The following is a 23,762-nucleotide window of genomic DNA, read 5'->3' as shown; positions in this document are numbered from 1 at the left end:
TAGCTTTCTTTCAGAAGAAAGTTCCTCTTAGGACATCATGGAAGCAGCAACACTTTATATCTAAACACTGTTGCGGAGTAGGTCACCCATGTGCCATAACTGTAATTAGTGCACAACCACGTTAAAAAAATAAATTCAATGTGGCCAAAAGGTGGAGGAGAGCATGGACAAGAGAGGCACTGGTGTGAAAAGGAGTTTAGAAATCAAGGGGGTCAGCAGAGGAAATGGAACTAGAATGGGACCCTGTGGTTTTTGTTCAAGATGCAAAATGACTCTGAACTATAAAACAAAATTGCTCAGTAATTCCCGGCACACGCGAAACTTAGTAGCCTTCTAAATGTTATTCTTACCATGGAGATGATAGTTGGTGGCAGTTGCTCAGGGTCACCTACAAGAATTAGTTTGGGGCAACGGTACATCAATGGAATCAGTATTTCAGTTTCACATGCCTGCCCAGCCTGAAAAGAACAGTAGTAGTTTAGACTCATTCACTTCTAATTCATGAATAATCTAAATTAATAACAACATTCCCTTGTAATGATGGTTCAGGACACGATGCTTAATCTTGGGCAGTCTCCAAGTAGTACTTCTTGGGAGAGATCAACGGAAACAATATCTGTTAGTTCTGCTAATTCTGTAAAGATATTTAGGTCTCTATTGTGGGAGGAAAAAGACATTTGATACTTACATCCCCATCATCTGGTACTTGTCAAATCTACAATCAAATCTCAACTCTCTCAGCATTACTTACTAACATTTGGTTGATGGACAGGTAGTTGGGGATCACTAGTTGTCACTGGAATTTTTGGGGAAAGTATAAAGATTAGACATATTTCTTCGGTGACAAAATACGTGAGAGATATTTTCAAAAAGGGGCCCATCAAACATTCATGAGGCTCTTTGAAACATCCAGAACCACTCATATTTTACAGTTATCTTTAAATCGAAGGAATTACATTTCTTGATAACTATAAGAGATATTAATTGAGATAATTGCCTTTAAGTAATAACTTGTTAAATATTCTTTTTGTGCTAAGTAAAGTGGGCTGCAATGGGAAAAATAAAGTAGCATTTTTTAAATACTGATGCAAACTCTGATAAGCCCAGTTACATTGCAATTCTCATTTTAATCAATGGATAAATGTTACACCTTATGCATTGTAAAGGGAAGTCCTAAATTCAATCCTCATTTTGTACTCTGACTAAAAAAAACACTAGCTTGGGTTTTACCAACACGTATTGGTGAAATGTCAGAGGAGAGGATTAGGGGTGCAAATCAGAAAATTTGGCTCTTAAGTTTACTGCTATGAAATAAAACCAACAATGCATCCTTGTAATACAAAACAATGCCTTTCAATGTGTTCATTTTCTTTGCTCTTAAGCCTCCCTCTGCCCACCACCATCTCTCGCCAAGCAATGTTACTGTTTTTGTGCCTTTCATAATTTCTTATTTGTGTCTACATAGTACCTCACAAAACCGCTACTTCCATCATCAAGGGCAGTGTGTCCATAAAGCACCACAGGATCCAAATTCCCAATGAAGTCACATATTAATCTGACCTGGGAAAGTTTAATCACCATTCCATAATCATTTCTGGGTCAAAATCCTAGAACGCCGTACCTCATAACATTATGAGCATCTTCACCTCAGGTACTATGACATTTCACGAAGGAGGCTCAGCTCCACTTTGCCCAGAGCAACTGGGGGGAGGCAACACCCGTATCTTAAAATGAACTAAAACATGTCTGGAGATTCCTGTGCAATATCATCATAGGCTAACAAATGATGCAAATAAAGTTTACTGTCATTTCAAATGCGATTTTTTTGTTTTAGCCTAAGCATGAATGAATTGATCTGTATGAACGGCATGCAAGACAAGTTTTTCCACTGTTCCATGGTACAAGTGACAATAATAAACCAATTCCAATTTGACCATCACTGTGAAATTAATTTCCACTTACCTCATCCACAATGACACAGTTAAATGGTTCATGACCCAACTTTCGGAATGACATTTCCAAAAGTACACTGCCACTGGTACTCAAAGTACAGCAGATGATGTGTGATTCCAGGATAATTTTTAGTTGGATATCTTGGGTTCGACCTTGAACCTGGAAAGAACGCAGTGAGAAATTCATTCTGCATTACAGCAATCTACTTCTGGAATTAAAACTTTTGGTTGATTGCTTTATCTCTTGACATACGCTTTCGCTTTACTTGCTCTTAAACGAATTTTTTAATGTAAATAGTTTTGAAGATAATGATAACATTAATAACCAGCACACACCAATTTTGAAGTTCAAATTAGAAACTGTGCTTAAATTTTCCTGATAATTTAATTATTACAAGGTAGGCATCAGAATGGTTAATTATCAAAAACTCTACCAGGCAAATCAAAAGGTTGTAACAGAATGCTCCAGAATATCCAACATTAGCAAAGTGAAAGAATTATTGCAATAACCATTACTGAAAATTAATAAAAGGCATTCACTCCATTTGAAATGTCTAGTAAATGAACAGCGTGAATTGCCTTTATTTGACAGTTATACACGTTAAAATGGATTTAAAAAAATGCCATTCAGTTCTTGCCTCCTTTAGTTTGCGTCCAAGTTCTGCCCTCTCCCTCTCTAGTTTTCTCCGCTCTTGAATTGCCAGTTCAATCTAGGGAACAGATGGCAGAATGGAAAAGTTTGGTTTCTAAGTGATATGTGGTATCATCCTGCACATGCTAATGACTTTACAGTAAACCTAATTTGTGAATAAAGATATCATTCTTTTGAAACATGAATTCAGATAAATTGACATTCTAGAATTATGAAATACAAACACCATTTGCAGACGAAACAAAAATTGGTGGAGTTGCCAACAATGGAAGAGATCAAAGCATACAACAGGATATAGATCAGTTACAGATATGGGTGGAGAAATGGCAGATGGAGTTTAATCCGGACAACTGTGTGATGTTGCACTTTGGGAGGTCAAATGCAAGGGGAAAGTATACAGTTAAGGGCAGGACCCTTAATAGCACTGATGTACAGAGGGATCTTAGGGTACAAGTCTATATCTCCCTGAAAGTAGCAAGCAAGTAGATAGAGTGGTAAAGAAGGCATATGCTGTGCTTGTCTTCATCGCTAAGGACATGGAGTACAAGTGTCAGGAAGTCAAATTTTGGTTAGGTCGACCTTGGAGTATCGCATGTAGTTCTGGTTGCCCCATTACAGGAAGAATATGGAGGCTTTGGAGAGGGTTCAAAAGAGGTTTACCAGGATGCTGTCTGGATTAGAGGGAGAGGTTAGACAAACTTGGATTGTGTTCTCTGGAGCATTGGAGGCTGAGGGGAAACCTGATAAAAGTTAATAAAATTATGAGAGGCACAGATAGGGTAAACAGCCAACATCTTTTTCCCCAGAGTTGAAATATCCAATACTAGAGAGTATATCTTTAAGGTGAGAGGGGAAAGTTTCAAGGGGACGTGTGGGGCAGGTTGTTTTATTTTTAAATATAGACAGAGTGGTAGATGCCTGGAATGCACTGCCAGGGGTGGTAATGGAAGCAGATACAATAGTGGTGTTCAAGTGGCTTTTAGATAGGCACATGAATATGCAGGGAATGGAGGGATATGGGTCATGTGCAGGCAGAAGGGATTAGTTTAATTTGGCATGATGCACAGAAGACATTGTAGACCAAAGGGCCTGTTCTTATGCTGTACTCTTCTATGTTCTATGCTCATGAATAAGGATACAGTACCAATTATCAACAAGTATTGTACAAGTTATCTTTGATGATATATATTCACTAATCTGATGATCTAAAGTACTTCCTTTCCCCATTCCACAAGCGACACATGAACAAATTGATCAAATTAGAAACTCAGAATCCACTGATAGATAACTTTGCTTCAACAACTATGGCAGTACAGCAACACAGCTGAGAACTGCAATAAAATGTTAAAGCATGGAACGTAATAATGAAAGAATTTCAACATTGTGTTGATGGAGTGCAGACAAAAAAAGTTCATTTCAATTGTTATCAGGTAATGTGACAACTTGATTTTAAAATTCTCAATCTTTTTTTCCAACTCCTACCATGGTCTCAATCACCTGTACCTTCCTACAACACTCGAGTTCTGTGCTCCTCTCAAAGTTTTCTTGCACTATGCTAATTTGATTGTTTAACCATTGTCAAGTCCCCAAATTCTGGACGGCCTTCCTAAACCTTTGTCTCTTTAATCCTTTATCCTGTAATCTCCAAGTAAGCCTTTTCATCTGCTGCTCTGTCTGGGACCCCAGACTCCATTGTATATCTTTTGAAGTATTGGTGACATAATATGAATCAATATCTTTCTTCACAGAAAATCAAAATAATAATGGGGTGAAATTATAGGTACGAGCACAGATAAATGTACTTATTCCTCCAATGAATTTAGCATTTCCTATCATAGAATTGCAATACCAGGGAGCTGAACACAGTTTATTCCTCATTATTTCAATCTTTAGATTTCAGATTTAGAAATCAATTTTATTTGGTTATATTTAGTACTTTTGGGGTCAAATGGAAATTGCCTAATAAACCTGACCATTTCACTGGGCTTTGGCGATTTTATTTTACTTGTTTTATGTTTGGTTAATAAGGTATTAATCCAAATTACAATTGGTACAACTGAGTCTAACTAACATTTTAAGTTATATAAAAACTGTATTTGTTGTAGCTAGATTGAAATTCTGGTTATTACAAATTCTGGTTATATAATTGTGGTGGTCTTTAATTCAGGACGTGAAACATCAGAATAACACAGAACATCAAGGTTTTCTTAAATGCTTAAAGATTTGAAGGAGAAATTGCTACCTTTATGACAACAGTGCAGAAAGAGACTGTAACTACATTGTACTAACTAACCAAAGAGCTAAGGAAGTTTTGAAATAAATGAATTGGAATTTGGATCTTTTCACATTCAAATGTGACAATACTTTGCCCATCTTCTAATTGCCCAATAATAAGGTTCACACTGACAGTGTTTCTTTCAAAGTTCCATAACTGCCATTAAATCTTAAACTGATAGAAAGAAATTATTAATTAACAAATTAACCTCTCAGGATCTCGCAGCCACAATGGACTATCCAAGAAATAAGAGTAAACCATATGGCTCCTCATGCTTGCCCCACCATTCAATGAAATTAATACTGATCTGATCCTTGCTTTAAGCTTGATTGTTTTGCCTGTTCCACATAACCTTGATTCCTCGATAGTCCAAATATTTATCTATCTTGGCCTTTAATCAAGGACTCAACCTCCAGTGCTCTCTTGTGAAAATAATTCCAATGATTCAGAATTCTCAAAGAAGTTTCTTCTCAACCCTGACTTAAAATGGCAACTCCTTATTCTGCATCTACATCCCCTGGTTCTAGATTTATCCACAAGGCAAAATACTCTCTCAGCATTGACTGTCAAAATATTATTTTCACAAGACTTATTCTCATTCTTCTAAACTCTAATGAGTATAATCCTAACCTACCCTTCACCCCAGGATTCAAGCTTCAATTCAAGAATATCCCTCCTTAGAACAGGATGCCAAAACTAAAAGATAAAATACATATTCACTAAAAACAAAGGTGACAGAAAGCAACCTACATGATTTTGGCAATGGTTGTGTATCAAGGAGAAAAAAAAACCTTGGTAGTAAAACTGAACATTGACAAGTCCTATCAGATAAACAACACAAATTGTTGAGGTTTAACTACCAAAAAATCCACTAACACTACTGATGTGCAATGATGGTGAATTCATGATCTGCCACATTCAACCACCTATGCTTAATAGACACGTGTTAAATTTGGGGCTGAGGAAAATAGTAAAACAGAAAAAAAGAGTAACCAAATGGAACCGAAGCAAATGCTTAAAGCTACAGTACAGTTATGTCAGGAAATTAAAGAGTGGATGACTGCTCGGGTACCCCATCTCATTTCAACAACTTCTCAGAAGCAACTTTCAAGTGAGGTGTGTCACAAAGGTGGAAGGAAAATACTTTGTCCATTCATGTCAGTGGATATTATCCAATCTAAAAATTCAAATTCCATTGCTAGTCCAATAATCACTGTATGCTTCAGTCATTATTTTAAGATTTTTTAAAAAAAAACTAACACATCAACAATCACTGCAGTTGTTGAAATCTCTTAAGGATCATCTATTACCCAAGAGTACAACGTAATGACCACTTCTGTATATTCTGTCATAATATACACCAAATAAGCTTTTCATCCAGTATCCCCTTGCCATTATTGCCCAAGAACAGCAGCAAAATGTTCTAGAACTTACTTGCTCACTGTCTTTTTTGATGATCGCACATTGCTTCCCCAGTTCATCCAGCTTCTTATCCAACCAATCCTTTTCTCTATGAATTATCTGATCAGCATCAATTTGCTCCTTCTCTGCACATAAAATCGCATGTAACCATGTTAGAATATACAGCAAAACTCAAGGTTTAAAGGTGTTTAAATTCACATACTATATACCATTTAAAAACTGGTCAATGTTAAAATTTTGCATGCACCACAGATACATGTACCTGTGCACTGGAGGCTACCTCATGGTGCAGTTAGGATTTAGGTTTGCACTGAATTAAAATTCATTCAAAAATTGAGAACAATCAAAATTAATATGACACCATCCACACAAGTACAATTTTCTTTCATGCCCAGCTCATTCAACACAAAATAAAGGTACACAAGTACAGTAATTTTCTTTCCCCATTTCTATGATAGAAAGAAAATAAATTTTTCATGGTTTACCTTGAAGTACCTCCTCAAAGTAATTTCTAATTGCTTATTAATTTGATCTCAGACTTTTCCCCATTACACGATATAAACCTCAATAATAGCTTTTAACCATTAGGCCTCTTAATTTCGGATAGAAAGTACTTACTCATTCTATGATTGACTTGATAATCCAAACTGAATCCCATAACATCAGGTGAGATGGCTTTTTCAGTACCTAGTCTTACCAGATTCACATCTCCACAATTTCCTGAAAAGAAAAATGACTGAATAATTAACAAATTGAAGGCAGTATTTTTTGAGGAATTACATGGTACCAAGCATACAAATCATAAGCAGAGCACCAAGACATATTTAAAAGGGTTACCTGCCTTTAACACAATCATGCTTTAAAATACACAGCTCCAAATAATTGAGTTGGAATCAGTTATTCTGTTGATCAGAAAAGCGATTTAACATTTATCTCTGTGCAGAATTAATTTTTACATTAGCTATTATTTTGGAGGAAAAAACAAATGTGTACACCAGGGAGGAGAAAGGTTACTACCCATGGCAATGCTCATGGTGAGATACAGGATTCACCGTCTTATAACAGGTGTAAATGCCATGTACAAATACTATTAACATCATTCATTCACAGAACCATATTTAAGTCTAATTCAATTTTTGCTGATCATTTCCAAATTTTAATGGTGCTTTAGTGATTCAGTTCTACAAAGTTAAATATAAAAAAAGAGAAAATTGTATACCTAAGCAATTCTTCATATTTTTGCATTTCAACTTAAAGTCAATAATGATTTTTTTCATGAGGTCATCAATGGCTGCATTTGATGGAGCACATACAAGAATCCTTGCGTGTTTAGTTCTCGTGTTCCTACTGTAAGATGGTTTAACATTTTCTTGATCCTAGGTTTGGAATGGATAAAGCAGCATGAGAACAAATTCTGAAATGGTCTAGCGTGCTACTTGGTTGTGTCAGTAGGTTCAGGATAAACCTGGGTGACCCATCTGACATCAACCTAGACACCAGATTCAGACACAACAACGACACAATTATGGAAGTCCTCCTCTCTAACTTGAGTCAGAATTAGGAAAGATGCCTCAAAGAGTCAAGTGACATCTGAAATGAACAAGATAATTAGACTTTTATCCCAGTCTGTGGGTGTCTTCTATTCCACTACCAGTAGTAGTAGCAGCAATGGCATTTGGTCAGAAGGGAGTAATTCTGGAAGTTTTCTCCAGGAAATAGCCCTGGAAGTTTACTCCAGACCTCACAATGTGTCAAAGCATCGGGTCAAACATCGGCAAGAAATGCAGAATACCACTTGTCATCCTCACTCAGCTGATGAACTGACATTTCTCCAAGATGAACGTCACTTGGAAGAAACGCCAAGAGTAGGGAGGGTGCAGAATATGCTCTAGTGAAAAACTTAATCATATATGGAAAAGTCATCCTATCAATAACTGGGCTGGCAGACTCCTGAAGGATGTAACTGCTAGACTGGGTCTGTGACAGACTGCAAACCAACATGACGGAAAAACCTATTGACCTCATTCTTCTCTATTTATTTGCCAAAAAGGTACATCTGCTCATGAAAGCAATGACATGAGTGACCACTGCAAAATTCTTGAAATAAATTCTTGTCATCACACAGATAACACTCTCCACATCAAATGAGACAGATTTCGAGAGATCTAACTCCTCAAAATTAGGCATCCTATAAGGTATTATGGGCCATCAGCAGCAGATAATCAGACTCTATCATTGCTTGCAATCCCATGATAAGACATACATCTCACTATCATTAAACCATGAAGGTCAATGAGAGTAGAACAGCATGCTAAGACCTGCACCAGGTATATCTAAAAGTGAGATGCCAAGCTGTTACACAAGATTACATGCATGGCAAGCAACAGAAGTAGCATACCATTGACAGAGCTAAGGAAACCCACATGAGGAACCTGATCAGAGCTCTGCAGTCATGCCACTTGAATTCATGAATGGTGATAATTAATCAGCTAGCTAATAGATGGCACTGGCTCCATGACACACCCATCTTCAAAGACAGCAGATCACAGACTGAATGCAACAGACAAGTCTGAAGCCTGCAAGCACCTTCACCCATTAGTACCTAGCAGCTGTTTCATCTGAGCCTCCTCCTGAGGGGGTCACCCTAATCTTCAGCCAATTCATTCCACAAGGTAAGGAACATCTGGTCACACTGGATACAGCTGAGACTTGGGGTCTCAAAATAAATGCTGGGTGATCTGTTGAATTGTGTGTGCTCCAGGTAAGCTGTCCTAGCAGTTAGCTACAACACTGGCATCATCAAAAGTTACCAAGGTACATCCTGTCGAGAAAACAAAACAGGGCAATCCAATTCAGCCAATTATTAACAGTTTATCCTTCTACAAAGTGTTGGAGGATGTCATTGACAGAGCCATCAACAGACGTTAATTACCCAGCAATAACCTGCCCTCATTACATTCTTGGTCCAAAAATGGTCAAAGTCAAATTCCCAGCTTAACTATCCATCATGGCCAGACACGATTTAACTATTTTTGGCACCAAGGGGTCCTAGTAAAGCTGAAATCCATGGGTAGCAGAGGGTATACTCACCAATGATGTGAGTTGCACTGTAAGATGGTTGTGCTTGTTGACAGCCAGCCATCTCAGTCTCAGAATAATGGTGGTAATGTTCCTCAGGCTAGGATTCTAAGCTTTAACATCTTTAGTTCCTTCAACAACGAGCTTATCAAGAATTGGATAACATTCAAATTCATTCATAACCCATGCCAAAATTCAATCTAGGGCTAAGTGTCAAGTAATATTTGAGCTGTACAAGTTCCAACAAATGGCCATCCAACAAGACTCTAACTCTCCTCCATGACAGTGATCAACTTCCTGAGAGTTGCCAATGACCAGAAAGTGAACTGGACCTTCCACAGAAACACTGTGGCTACAAATTCAAGACAGTGTCTGGGTATCTAATTTACAGTATGACTCACTCCCACTTCCCAAAGATTTTCCATCATTCGCAAGACACAAACCAGGAAAGTGATAGAATATTCAAATCCATTATCATCCAAGGAACTCCGTATCATTCAGATCAAAGCAAACTGCTTGATTGGCATCCCACCCAGCAGCCTCAACATTCATTCTTTTCACCACTGTTGCATTTTACGTGCAGTGTACCAAACCGAAAGTACACGGCCATTACGTCTTCTTCAACAACACCTCACAACCATCTAGGTGGTGGAGGTTAAGGCAACAAATGCATGGGAACCACAAATTCACTCATCATTCTCTCTTCGGAAATATAACACCACTCCTTCAGTGCCCCTTACTCAAACCCTGGCGCTCCCTAATCTTACAGTATTGGAGTTTCTTCACCATATGGACTGCTGTGGCTCAAGCAGGAAGCTCACCATTGACCTCCTTAGGGACCATTTGGACTGTGCATCAAATGGCACCCATCTGCCCTGAATGGATTATAATAAAGAACATATATGTGGCCATTTTATTAATGCTTAATGTCCATTATTACCTGAAGGAGTGGTTAAACCAGGCAAGAACCATGCCATGATACTCCACAGCAAGGAACTAATCTTGTCAATCAAAGGAAGTACTGGAAGGGAAAACCTATTTCCTCTATGGGCGAAGGAGCCTGTCCCTTTAGGGCTCTCTTAAAAGTTTTCCACAAATCAACAGCAAATGATACAGGGAAAGGCCAATGGACAGATCATCCACTAGTCTTCCCAGCTAAGCAACGTTGGGTAATATAAATGAATTCCAAATGAGAAAAGCATAAAAGCAATATTAGATTTATTTCTTTTCCCTGATTTTATTATGGCCTGATCACCAAATAGATCCCAGTTCCAAGGGTTTGGACTAACATACCTTCCAACCATTAAAAGGTGAATATTCCCCATTCTGACTGTTCAATTAAAAACAACTCTTAGCTCAGAATTACCAAACCACATTTCATCTATAGTGGTACCTTATTAAGCAAACGATGCAGGAGCCCAACAATGGTTTTCGATTTTCCTGTTCCAGGTGGCCCTTGGATGAGACAGACTTTGGGAATTCTTGGCTGTTTAACCATTGACATTGCCATGTTAATTGCTTTCTGCTGACACACATTGTAATCATTCTGCACAGGAAAAAGTAAAATAGTGAGTGGCCACATTTAAGTAGAAATCCATTAAAAACACAAATAATTTACCATCATGCTATATATTTGCCTTTGTCCTGTTAAACTAAAGCAATGGTGACATGCATTTCTTTTCAGGGCAGACATACAGAGAAGGGAGATGTTAATGATGTTTGTGCAGGATACAATCAGCAAATCATTTGAAAGTAAATAACGTTAATCATCATCTAGTTTAGCTTCACACAAATTGCATTACTCTGCTCCACTCTCTTCAGCTGAATCTCCACTACAATCAAACACAATGAAATAATTCCACTTCTACTAATGATTTTATGAAATGTTTTAATACTTCTGTAGGAGCAACTGACCCAAGCAGAATATTGAACATACTAAACTGACCTGCAAAGCTTTACATTTTACATTCACTTTACACAAATAAAAAATAGTTTTAAAATGTTCTCATTCAGATCTTGCATTATCCTTTATTAAAATGTACACTCTTAGATACACAATCTCAAAATTTGCATTTTCAACAAAAGCATCTTAATTCTTAAATGTTGCATCTTTTTTTTAAACCAAAGCAGTTGCAGCTTGAACTTGTGCAGCACAGTCAATAGAATGAGAAAAGAGCAGTTATTTTCTCCTCAACAAGGTATTTTTGGTGGCTCAGTACTCACATCAAAAGACCAGAGGCCAGGTTGTCATCAACCCTATGCCCCAGTGCCAGATCTCAGCAGCCGACTCACATTCAGCCCCATCCATTCATGATATTCTTCACCTGCGTCCCTCATCACATGCAGTTTACAAATGCACTGAAGTTATTGTTTTGCTTTTATTTAAAAAATTCTTGCATGGAAAATTTCTGCATAAACTAGACTTCTGTCATTTTCATTGAATAGATGTCTTCATTGGAAGTAGCAGAGCAATTCAAAATGCAGCTTTTATAGAGGTTTATAGATTTAGCAAATTTCACGCAAATTTGCACTGATTTAAACTGCACAAGTCATCCAACATTACAAAAGTAAATGCTTAAGAATGAAGTTGCAAAGATTTAGAATAAAGTTACAATTCATATCTGTTAATTTAATAATCACATTTTGCAAAATACAAGATATATAACAATTTCTCTTACAGCATTACTCCACTTTGTATTCTCCATGATGTCTCGCTCAAAAAAGAATGAGGAATGGGCAGAAAGAATTGGCCTGATCAGAAGAGTCTTGGCCAGAGAAAGCAATCCTTTGAACTGTCGTATGGTTGTCACAATGGATCCAATTACATCGCACCTCACTGGCTGGTTTTCTATAGCACTGACATTTCCTCGTGTATGGATTGTAAGGTAAAGAGTTGTCTGTGAATCTCGTCCTGTTCAAAAAGGAAATCAGGAGAAAGTTACTAATTTAACTGCATTCTACCTTCCTAGGCATGTGTGGCAGCACCTAGTGCTGGTGTTATATGAATATCCAGCATATCATTTATGATTTCTCTTTGGGTGCTGCTGAAGAATCATGTTTCTTCAAATTCATCTGGAAGAAGAGCATCTGGATGGATGGTTTAATTCAGTATCATATAATTCAAACCCTTTACTCTAATCACTAAAGTGCTTCTACATGCCAAATGACAAACTAAACAAAAAAGTGAAGCAACATAAATCTACACTTAAATACGTAAGGCATAGAAGGAAATGGTTGTAATGGGGGCAAATGGGATTAGTTTAGATGGACAAAATGATCAGCATGGACGTGGAGAGCTGAAGGGCATGTTTTTATGCTGTACAACTATGACAAACAGTGGAATGTTTAATTTGTTAGTACTAGACATTCAAGGCACTTAAAATTCTTCAATGATTTCTGTTAAAAAAGGAACATAATATTTAAATTTCCTACACAAGGCATTCACTGTACACCTGGTCTCACCCGAGAAACGCGATGTTCTTGAGACATGTGCTATATGTGGAATTACACCATTCATTTCACTTTCGTCTTGCATGTAGTAATTGTGACGTTGGGGCAGCCAGAGAAAAACAACATCATCTTCCTTTGGGTACAGTTGTTTCTCAAGTTCGTGGTCCTGTAGTGAAGCTGAGTAAACATAAAAATTGGTTGACTAGTAGTGAATAAAATACTGAACATAAATATTGTGCTGACAAGATAAGAAAAAAAGTTTCATTTTGCCATTTTCTTCGCAATTAGGTTGAAATTGAAATCTCAATGGCCGTTGTTCCCAAACTGACTCCAGATTCAAAGCAACTGGATTACCAGCAACAAATTCACCTTCAATAGGAATGTATTGAGTAAATTTGCTATGCTGCCCTTACCCTCAGCCTAAACCCTGCAAGCAGGGGAAAGAGTCTCTCTAGTAGCTGGAACCTTAAACCACTATATCCTCAATCTGTATTATATCAGCTGAAATGAAGCAGGGAAGTCAAATAGGGATAAGACATATACAGTAGATGGTAGGGTGCCAAGGAATGTTGATGAACAGAGGGACCTTGGGGTTTAAGTCCATAGTGGCAACACCAGTAGATCAGGTGGTGAAGGCGGCACAGGGCATGCTTGCTTTCCTAAGTCAGGGCATAAAAGATAAAAGTTTGGGAAGTTATGCTGCAACTTCACGAACACTGGTTAGACCACACTTGGAATACCGTTTGCAGTTTTGGTCAACATCCAATAGGAAGGATATAGTTGTTCTGGAGAAAGTGCAGAGGATATTTACCAAGATGTTGTCTGGGAGTGGGGAAAGATGCAGCTAATACCCAAGTACTGAAAGTGCATTTGGTACCAGAGCTGTGGAGAAGATACCTACAAGGAGGTTACTGTTGTGGTGAAAAGAATCACTTGCACCATCAGTTCTTCAATTTGACCAATATCTTAATAATTCCCTTTACATTTACTACAGTGACTATTAAAGCTTCTCTCAATCTCCTCTATTGCCAAGCTGATGTCTGGGCCCAGACCTCAGTTTCTTCAATCAGGGGCTCAGAGTCTGTTCCTTCAGGCTGGATTTCACTCTTCTACCTTACAATCAGCCTGTTACCCAGAGATTCTGCTGCAATTGCTCCCATTCTTGGGCTCAGGCTCTACTTCTGGGCCTAGACTCATGATCCAGTCCCTGCAATGTGTTCACCACTTCTTAAAGGGATTGTTACTCAGTTTGTTCCCTGCAGTCTCTAGTATGCTTTCAGATACGTTCACTGTAGTTACACTGAGCAATATGGCAACGTCTGAGTTTATTTATAAAGAGCTGGCCCAGCCAATTTGATCTTACCAAAGCGTGAGGATTAATTTTTTGACACTTCACCCAAACTCAACCCATTGGGGCTCAGGTAGGGTCACTAAGGACTTCAACCGATATTGATCTCTTTAAATAGAAACCCAGCCTTGCAGGAGAGATTAAAATCAGAAACTAAACTTAGTAGTACTAAAATAAGTAGTGAGAAAGGGTAATTATGGTTAAAATAAAAATCAATAGTTAAAAGAAACTTAGTTTTGGGTTAATTATAATGGTTACAAAAATGAGGAACAATTTGAGGCAAACAAGTTTATATAAAAAAAATTGCAGATATACAGGTCAAATTTGAGTTGATTCAGAGATCTACCTGCACAATGGGCTATTGCAGCACCGCAGTTTTACTTCAAATCATTGACAAATTTGTAACATAAATTCAGAGTACAAGACCAACAGTTTCAGAAGAAAGTCCCAGTTTACTCTACTATAGAATAGGACTCCAGCTCTGGACCAAATGCACTGAAGCATTAGTCTTTGTGTGAAACATCATATTAATGTTCAGTAACGTTCACTTTTGCTCCACATCAGATTGTTACTTTGGAGAAGGAAAAGCAGTTTTGGGGATTTGGAGTATGTATAAGCTTTGCTTGTTCTCACCTTGAAATTCTGCCCGGTTTACTCTGCCCTCTACACAGTAGTTCTTCAGCATCAGAGAGTTGTGAATCATTTTATTTGTCTGCTTGGATTCCATCAATTTCTGAGCTAGCTATATAAAAGAAATGCTATTTAGGTTTACGATTAAAAACATTTCTATTGCTAATTATATTTGCCAACCACTACTCAGTACCTTGATGCAGTAGAGAATAAATGCACAAAACATATTAGCTTACTCCTATCCTCCAAAACAGTAGAAACACATTCATTCTTGGTTTTCTTAGTTCCTGGTTTTCACTGTTCACCAATTTCAAAGTTCCAGGCCATTAAAAAGCAGCCCACTTCGTGGTATGCACTCAAATAAGTGTAGTGTGAAGATCACTTTTGATAAATAACTTTGATATTTGGTTTACTTCTGGACATACTGAGAATCTTTACATAATATGGCTTCATCCAAAGATCATCTACTGCCTCATACTGTGAAAATGGTAATGCAGCAAGTCTGGAGAATTTTATTGCTACTGAAATCTTGAAATTGAAGCGAATTTACTTCTGAAGTGGATGACTATACAATATGGGGTTACGTAGTATTAAAATGCATGCCACTTTTTTTTAATATAAATATACTTCATCTTCCCAACATACTCTCCAGCATTTTCCCTGTTGGTTTAGCAAATTTATGCAGTGATTAGCGATGCCACGCAGACTAGGGTATGCTAGACATTTGATTCACAGTCATCTTTGTGTTGGCTCATGTAAATAGGGATGTGGGTGGGAGTGTACCCAAATCCTACCCAGCAACAGCATGAAAAAGAAATGATTGCAGCTAAGATAGAATTGTTGACTTGTAATCTGTGAGACCAATTTAGTGAAGTAACAGAACAATCAGGATTAATGAAAGCATATATTTGTAAAAGAAACAAAAATGGCAGAGCAAGTGTCCAAATCCAAAAAAATAAGCATCTTCTTCTGATGCTCCTCTGGTCCGCCTTCCTCTCACTCACCCCCCTCCTCCCCACGTTCCATCCACCCACAACACACACAGTTCACCCCCCAGCCACCCACCCCTTCCCTGCAACCTGGTTCTGGCTCCAACTGCCATTCACCTCTCCCCCTGATGGTTCCCATTCTCACTTCCTTTACTTACCAGAGTCCAGCACTGGTAGCCCTTTGTGTTTCTGTTCATCTCCCTCCAGCGGCTGTCTCCAACCTTCATACCCCCCTCTCCCCCACCTTGCTCCATCTGCCCCTCCATTTTTTTTCTCCTCTCTATCTGTCATCCACCTGCCACTGTGCCTCAACTCTACCCCTGCCTGGCACAACCTGCCTGTCACCTTACACCTCTCCTCAGTCCAGTAATCACCTCAGACTCCCATCTCACCACTCCCCTTCCCCTCTTTATACTGGCCATCTTGCATCTCCATTTTCAGTCCTGATGCAGGATTTCGACCCAAAACATTGACAATTCTTTTCCTCCCACAGATATTGCTTGACCCCAAGTTCCTCCACCAGATTGTTTGTTGCTCCAAAAATAAGCATCATTTAGGAATAATGGGGAAAACTATTGTGGGCCTGCAAAATTTTCTGCACTCTCTTCTCTTTGACCTGAGTCAGTACATCTTCAATAATATTCCTACAACGTACCCTTCAGAAGTTTCCAACCATCTAATTTAGCCCATTTTGTCAACTACATACAGTACTTGTACTTATAAGACACACAGTAAATATCCTACTTTGCTTAAAAAAATGCAATTGACACACATGCACACAACAGTGTAGGATTGAGTTCACCCCTTGCGAATTTTGATACACAAGTTATTCACTCTACACGTTACTTCAATTATAAATGTGAACACAGAGTGAACAATTTCTTCCAACCTGTGTTGGCTTTCCACCAAGGTCAATCGAAACTATTCCTACAGGCAACCTCATTCCCATAAACGTCTCAACTTTTGATTTTCTAAGCATGCAATTCAGATCCCCATCAAAATGTGGAAATATACAAGAACCAAGATTCAAAATTTTCCACACCAGTCTGAAAGTTTTTCAAAATGCTCTCAACTGTAATCCAGGTATGGCTCTAACATCTATCACGTGTCAATGGTTGAGATTATCTGTTAAATTTCAGTATCTGTAGGGTACACAGTCCTTACCTGTTCAAACAGATTTAACATCAGTAACGGGTAAAAGGTGGTGAAGTACTCTTCATATGATCTAAATCTTTCAGGCACCTCTCGTAGTGGAAATTCACAAAGCATATCAGGTGCCCCAAACTGATCGAACATGTCAAACATCTGATAATTCCACTTAAGAACTGCATTGATAAGGTAAGAATGGTCCCGTTGATGGTAATCTGTTATATCAATGGAAGGAGAAGCCTGTCTAGATCTCCCTGGTGGCCAAGTTTCACGCACAGAGTGTGATTCTGAAACCGCTGTAGGAAAACTTGATTTTGGTCTGAAATTCACATTTTCGTTTTGTGTACGAAGGATGTTAGTTCCCACTACTTTTGCAGGTTGGCTTGGTCTTGATGACTGTGGCACAGTGAACTTTTCCGTTAGAGGCTTCTGAAATTGCTGCACTTTAGAAACTGCCACAGCTGGGCGTTTGGGGATAACCTCCATTGCTGTAGCAAGCTGAGCATTACGTGAAGTAGAGCTAGAAGCAAAGCATTTGGCAGTAGAGGGTCTTGAGCTTTTCAGATCAGACAGAGGTAATCCTGGCTTGGCAAAAACATCATCCTTGGGTTCGGATGCAGCATGGTTCTTACAAAACCTTTCTGAAGGTGCAACGGCATCTGTGCAGCCTGTATACTGGCAACAGGTCACATTGGAATTTGAAGGTTTTATTGTGCTGTCCTCTTCTTCTGTTGTATCACTACTGATATCCATATCTATAGGATCCCTCTGCGTCAACATTAACAGATCATCATCTTCCAGGTTTTCATCTGCACTAATATCCATATCCAAAGGATCATGCTGTGTTAAATTCAAGTCATCACTTACACTCACACTTGACAACTTTTCCTGAGTTGAAGACGAACTTGTTTCCCTTTTTAATGAGCCCACAGTAGCTGCAGTACAATTACTGCTATTTTCCACTGATGTAGATGGGAGCTTTTGACTCGTTTGGACACAAGTAGAAGAGTCTTGCCTTTCTGTAGAGGACAGAGATCCTTTTGGGAAAACATTTTCATCAGATGGACTTATCCTTTTCTTTTCTTTATGGTGCCGCTGAGTTCTCGACTGTCTTATATACTGACGGTCCTGGGAGGCCAGCAAACGGGAATTTCTAGCTATCACCAATTTCCGTGGCGCAATGAGTTTTGCCTTCTTGGGGTGCTTGTTCTCAATAGTTCCGATTACTTGTCCATAATTACGCAATTTATTCAGATCATCAAGGCTTCCTTGAGAAAGGTCAAGAGCTTTACGAGTTTTCTTTTTGAGACTGAGCTTTTCAACGGTTGAAGTAGGTTCAGGCCATTTACGCACTTTTCTTGGAGATGAGGCGGAAGGGAGCTTTTCCAAAGGAAGATTAATTTGCCTATTCTTCTTGGTGTATTTAGAAGTATTAGCCAATGATGTTTGGGAGCTTCTTGTCTCTGAAGTTTTATTTGAACTATTTTTCTTAGCTTTCTGGTCTAGATGACCATTTGTAGATTGCTTAGGCAAAATGAACTTGTTTAAACCTTTTCTAGAACTGACTTGGGATAAGTATTTTTCTCTTATTCCATTTTTGTTTCTTGCATTTTCATCTCTACCTGCTGTTATCTTCTTTCTTGCTTGCTTTTTTTCTGGCTGAACATCTGGCATATTTTTTGCAGATGCAAGCTTACGTTTACTTATATCAGACAAATTTTGATTACTTTTTGCGATTTTACTGTATTTTTCTTTCTCTTTATGAAGGTTACTAGCAGATTTAAAACTCAGCCGAGAACATGAAACAGATGTACCTTCACCTGCAGACCTGCATGGAGAAATGTGTTTTACCCCAAGCAGTAACTGTTTCTCACTGTCAGTTTTACTTGCTGTTATTTCTTCCTTCAACTGTGCTTCTACCTCTTCAGCCACCTTTTCAATTAACTCATCAGGGACGTAATCTGTATCATACCCCCATTCATTAACCACGCTGTTAATATCTGCATCATCACTGTTGGTGTGTACATCAGATTCATCATCTTGTTCCGGCTTTTCATTCTCAACATTTTGCTCATGCAACTGAACGTCTTCCCAAACAGAATATACCTGCTCTTCACTTTCAAACTCAAAAATCTGTGAATCATATTCCTCAAAAAGAGTTGGTGAGGGCTTGCTAGATGTAGGCGTTTCTTGCAGGCAAGTTTTATTTTTCTCAGTTGAGTCAGCGATCTCCACTACACTGGTTGTACCTACTAGATTTTGTGTTTCACGTCTTTCAACTTCTAATATGTTGTTATTTTCCTTTGTTGAGTGCGAATTGGAGATATTGACAACTTCAGAATCCTTGTCAATTGTAGGCTCTACCACAGACGAATCACATTTAGGTTTTTCCTTATGCTGAACAGAATCACATAATTGTATGTGAGGGGAAACTTTTACTTTTCTATCAATTTTGTTTAATGTTTGGATTTTGTCCAACTCTTTGGACAAGTCAATGGATAAATTAGGAACGTTCACAGAAGTAACTTTCAAGGGCTTTCCAAGATCTTTATTCATCTTTGAATCATCTGTGTTTTCCTCTCTGGTTAACGAAATACTTCTTTTCAACTTTGCCCTTAATTTACTTAAAGGAACATCATCACCGTCACTGCTCTCGCTTGTACACTGGTGAGACTGGTTTGGCAGGTTAGGAGCTTTGAAGGCATTGCTTGAGTTTGCTTTATCCAGCAACAAAGGACCAAGTACTAAATCATTAGAATTTGAGGGCTTCTCTCTTTTGTCAGAAATTGGTGACAACTGAGGATGGGAGGCTGTCACATGTTCAGTACTAGTACTGCCATCTATTGATTTTTTGCTGAAGTCAATATTCCGGTTGCCATTTCTAATATTCATATCATCTAATCGACTACTGTCAATTTCTACAGTTGCCGACTCTTCTAATTTCCTTTCTTTACTAGAAGAGTTGTTTTCCTTCATTATCTTTCCCTTAATATCAACTGCTTGCATCTTGACTTTCAGATTTAATAGTATGTTTTGGTCAATCTTAAACTTACGTGGTAGGGTCTCAACTGATTCCATTTTCTGAGGCAAATCACCTGCTACAGGACCACATGTTACTGTGGAATGAACATGCTGGTTATTTATGGTGGAGGCAGCTTCAGGCTTTGTTGCATTATCACTGTTGGATTTCTGGAATTCTATTAACATGGATCGCTTCCATTTTTCTTTGTGGTTAACACTTGGAGTCACTTCAAGGGGCTTAGCCTGTAAATTATCATTGGGCAAAGAACCTACGGTGAAATCCACATCAGCAACAGATGCACATTTGAGTCCACCCAGTTGTTCAACTGCCTGTTCCTGTCTGCTTGGTAGATCAGCCCTGATGACTTTGTCTATAGGAGGAGTGGAGGGAGGAGGAGCACAAATTTCCACTCTGGTTGTCAATGAAGACAGTTCTTCAGCATGGCCAACTTTCAAAACATCTGCTTCATTAATTCTGGTCTCATTAAGGAAAGCACCATCATCACACATGGAGAATTCTGCTTTACACGGAAATTCTCCACCCACAGACGATCCTTTTGGCCAGTCATTTTGACCTGTGCGAACAGCCAATTTTTCTTGATTCATTACACTTTTCTGAATAAGTGATCTATTGTCTGTTTGAATCAATGAACACGGTGGCCCAGGACCACGATTACAATATCCTGGCATCTTTCCCCATTCCCCTGTGTCCTCTTTTTCACGTTTAATTGAAGGAAACTTCTGACCACTTCCTTTTCCAACCGTGGCCAGTTGTTTCAGTTCAGAGGTTCTGCATTTTGCATTTTTAACCAACAGTGTTAAACAAGACTGTAATTCCTGCTGTTCTTCGAGATTCAACTGCCAGCCAAGGATAAAAGTGCTTCGCAGTTGCAGATTTAGTCTATCGAGGAACTGTTGAAACACGCTTCTTTGCTGAGATTGACATCCTTCTCTCAGGAAACTACGAATAAGTCGAACACATGACTGTTGTACTGAATTTGTGATGGAAGAGCATGCTGAAGCTGAATTCACTGCAAGTACAGTTGATGAGACTTTAAAGTTACTTGTGGCTGCTGTTCTCTCTGTGTTTTGGTTAAAAACTCTGGCAGGAAGATTGGCACATTTCACCAATGCTCCCACCCACTTTTGTGAACTGTACCAAAGCAAATGCAGATAGTTTTTATTTCTGTGAAGTTCTATGATGGACACCAAGATAAGGATGAAGAACTCAGTCACTTTATCACAGAAATCAACTTTCCGATTCAGAACATCCTTTATCTCAGAGTAGATATGATGAACCACTTCACCAATGTAGGCTATGCCAAGATCCTTTAGGTCCATGACAGAATTGACAAATGGGATAAACCAGAGAAATGTACTGTTATGTACACGCATGTCTTGTCCAATGTCACATTGTAGCACCTGTGCAAGACTTTGCATTTCATCATACATGCTTGGGTAATACTCTGCACAAGTTGTGTGTTTCCAGCCTGCATCCTGTAAAGGGCAATAAAAATGCAGTAAACTTTCATTGAAATGCATGCAAGTTGTGACATATTCATAATAGCTACCAAAAGTTCTAATTCTTTGTAAGGGGAAAAATTTGGAGATTGTACTTTTGTTTTAAAATACAAGTATTCATAGAGGAGATGTGGATGTCATTGGTGAGGTCAGCATTTATTGCTCTTCCCTAATTGTACATTGGCAGTTTGCTCAACGGCCTATTGTTACGGGTCTGGAGTCTCATTCTTATCCAATCTGGCCTATATGAGTGGCAGATTTCTTTCCCTAAAAGACAATAATGCATCATATGGGTTCTTACAAGAATTTGACAGCTTCAAGGATACCATTTTATAATACAATACTGTATGTTTCACAAAAATTTTAAAAAAGCAAATTTAGAACAGCTTCACCTAAAAATTCTCTTAATTCCTTTATCATCTATCCCTTCAGTCTCTAAATTAAAGAGCCTAAATTAAAAACTAAAATGCATATTTTTGCTGAATTGCAAGCATTGACGTTCTAATAACCCATAGTGCAGAGTTCACAATCTCAGCCACTTCCAAACTGGGAAGCAACATAGGTACCATGGGTTAGGGAAAAATAAAAAAATGAGTTACCTTAAATCACTTCTGTACAATTTTCACTATTGATCAAAAGCAGCACTGACAAAGACCTGGGATGCAGGCCTTAAACACAGCGAAGGGAAAATTACATATTGTCATAATGGTTGTTTGTTAACCTTTATCATAATTTACATACAGAACATGAATGAAAACAAAAATTTTTAACAAGTATTTAACAAGGCATTGAAGTGACTTAATACCTTGCTTTGCTTTCTTGCGTCATAATCATAGACAATCTGGCTACACGAAACCACATCATCGTCATCATCATCATCCAGATCATATTTTACCTTTGTATTATTTCTAAAGCAAACAACAGCACAGCATTATTTATTAAGTAAGATACAAAGCAAATTATTTTTGGATGTTAAGCCAGAGGTTTTCATAATTTTAATACTACTGAATAGCTTCTGGTAGGTGCGATAAGCAACTCAGTCTCCATTTGAGCTACATTACAAGCACTGTACGGCAGCTGTTCTTAAACTATAAATCACAGATTCACCCCATACACAGCACTCACTTCACTGGCTGCGTAAGTGAACTAACGATCCTTCCTGTATCCACCACTCACTTACGGCACAGGAAGCAGCCACAGCAAAAGGACAAGCAGCTCCTGGGAAGTTCACCTGCAGAGAAGAGCCGGTATCTATGCTAGGTTGCAGCAGGCATGGAGTGGATAGTTGCTGGGATGGGGAATGGGGTTGGGGGCTGTGGGTGGAGGAAGTAGAGGTGGAACTAGGGGCCCGGGTGGAGAGGATGTGAGGATGGGTTGGAAGGTGAAAGGACAGAAGGGGAAGGGAGAAAAGAAGTTGGTTAGGGCAGGGGGATGATGAGAGGTAGCAAATCGAGGGGGATGAGGAAGAGGGTGCAGGCAAAAACATAAGCATGAGGGAACGTTTATTTTGCTGCCCTGATGTCAGAGCTTTCTTGATCTAAAATTCATTTCTCCTCCCCAACACATTTTTATTTTCATAGCCAATGGGTTTCCCATTCTGTTCCTGCGATTGGCAATATTTTCAGGTTTGCATTTAGATGATGGTCTCATATACTAATTCAAATCCTAAACACAATTAATTCCAACAGACGAAGTCCTGAAAACAGCTGAAATGTTCAAAATTAACAACAGTCTAAATAAATTTAATGTAACTAAATAATTTAAACTTTGAACAAAAAACTGTTTGTAGGTCCGTTCCTACGAAAGAAAACTGTTCTTACAAAACATGACTTTGTTGGTTCATAGGAACAGAGTTGATAAAGCATGTTGTAGTTGAACAGAAGATGGGTAGTGAAACAGTAGAGTGCTTTACACTACTGATATTGAAGAGCCTTAGGACCCACATTTTACTGAAAACTGCAACTACATTGCCAAACATTTTCAAGATCCTGCAGAGCTCAAGAGAAGACTCTCATCCCATCTACTGCAACACATGATATAGCTCAGTATGCCAAGCCCCATGTGTCTTCTTAGATGTTGCTCTCAAGTCAATGGATTGAGACTTGAAGTAGGAACTTTATGATTCAGAGGCAAGAATAATGACAATCAAATGACAGCAATAATCAAACAATAACAAAATACGCCTAAATCAGATACATTTCAATGGAGAACATGGAGGTATTCCCATTATTCTGCCATTTTCACTTTTGTGAGCTGCCAATTAAATGACTACACA

The 23,762-nt window shown here is 38.5% G+C and overlaps 1 protein-coding gene across 2 annotated transcripts in view; it reads right to left on the bottom strand.

Moving 5' to 3' along the window:
- The window catches only part of setx (senataxin), a 76,603-nt gene that overhangs the window by 12,995 nt on the left and 39,846 nt on the right, over positions 1-23,762 (bottom strand). For both annotated transcript variants that reach the window (XM_052037068.1, XM_052037069.1), the window contains 12 exons: positions 22,293-22,395; positions 16,961-21,463; positions 14,811-14,919; positions 12,842-13,006; positions 12,058-12,290; positions 10,773-10,925; positions 7,521-7,677; positions 6,920-7,021; positions 6,314-6,426; positions 2,591-2,662; positions 1,963-2,112; positions 351-458 (listed from right to left, as the gene is read on the bottom strand). In XM_052037068.1, the coding sequence (XP_051893028.1) occupies positions 351-458; positions 1,963-2,112; positions 2,591-2,662; positions 6,314-6,426; positions 6,920-7,021; positions 7,521-7,677; positions 10,773-10,925; positions 12,058-12,290; positions 12,842-13,006; positions 14,811-14,919; positions 16,961-21,463; positions 22,293-22,395 (5,968 nt within the window). The remainder of the gene's footprint in view (positions 1-350; positions 459-1,962; positions 2,113-2,590; positions 2,663-6,313; positions 6,427-6,919; positions 7,022-7,520; positions 7,678-10,772; positions 10,926-12,057; positions 12,291-12,841; positions 13,007-14,810; positions 14,920-16,960; positions 21,464-22,292; positions 22,396-23,762) is intronic.

The sequence above is a fragment of the Pristis pectinata genome, chromosome 23, assembly GCF_009764475.1.
Source record: "Pristis pectinata isolate sPriPec2 chromosome 23, sPriPec2.1.pri, whole genome shotgun sequence".
In the NCBI taxonomy this organism is placed as follows: domain Eukaryota; kingdom Metazoa; phylum Chordata; class Chondrichthyes; order Rhinopristiformes; family Pristidae; genus Pristis; species Pristis pectinata.
This window is presented reverse-complemented; position numbering and strand designations above follow the sequence as displayed.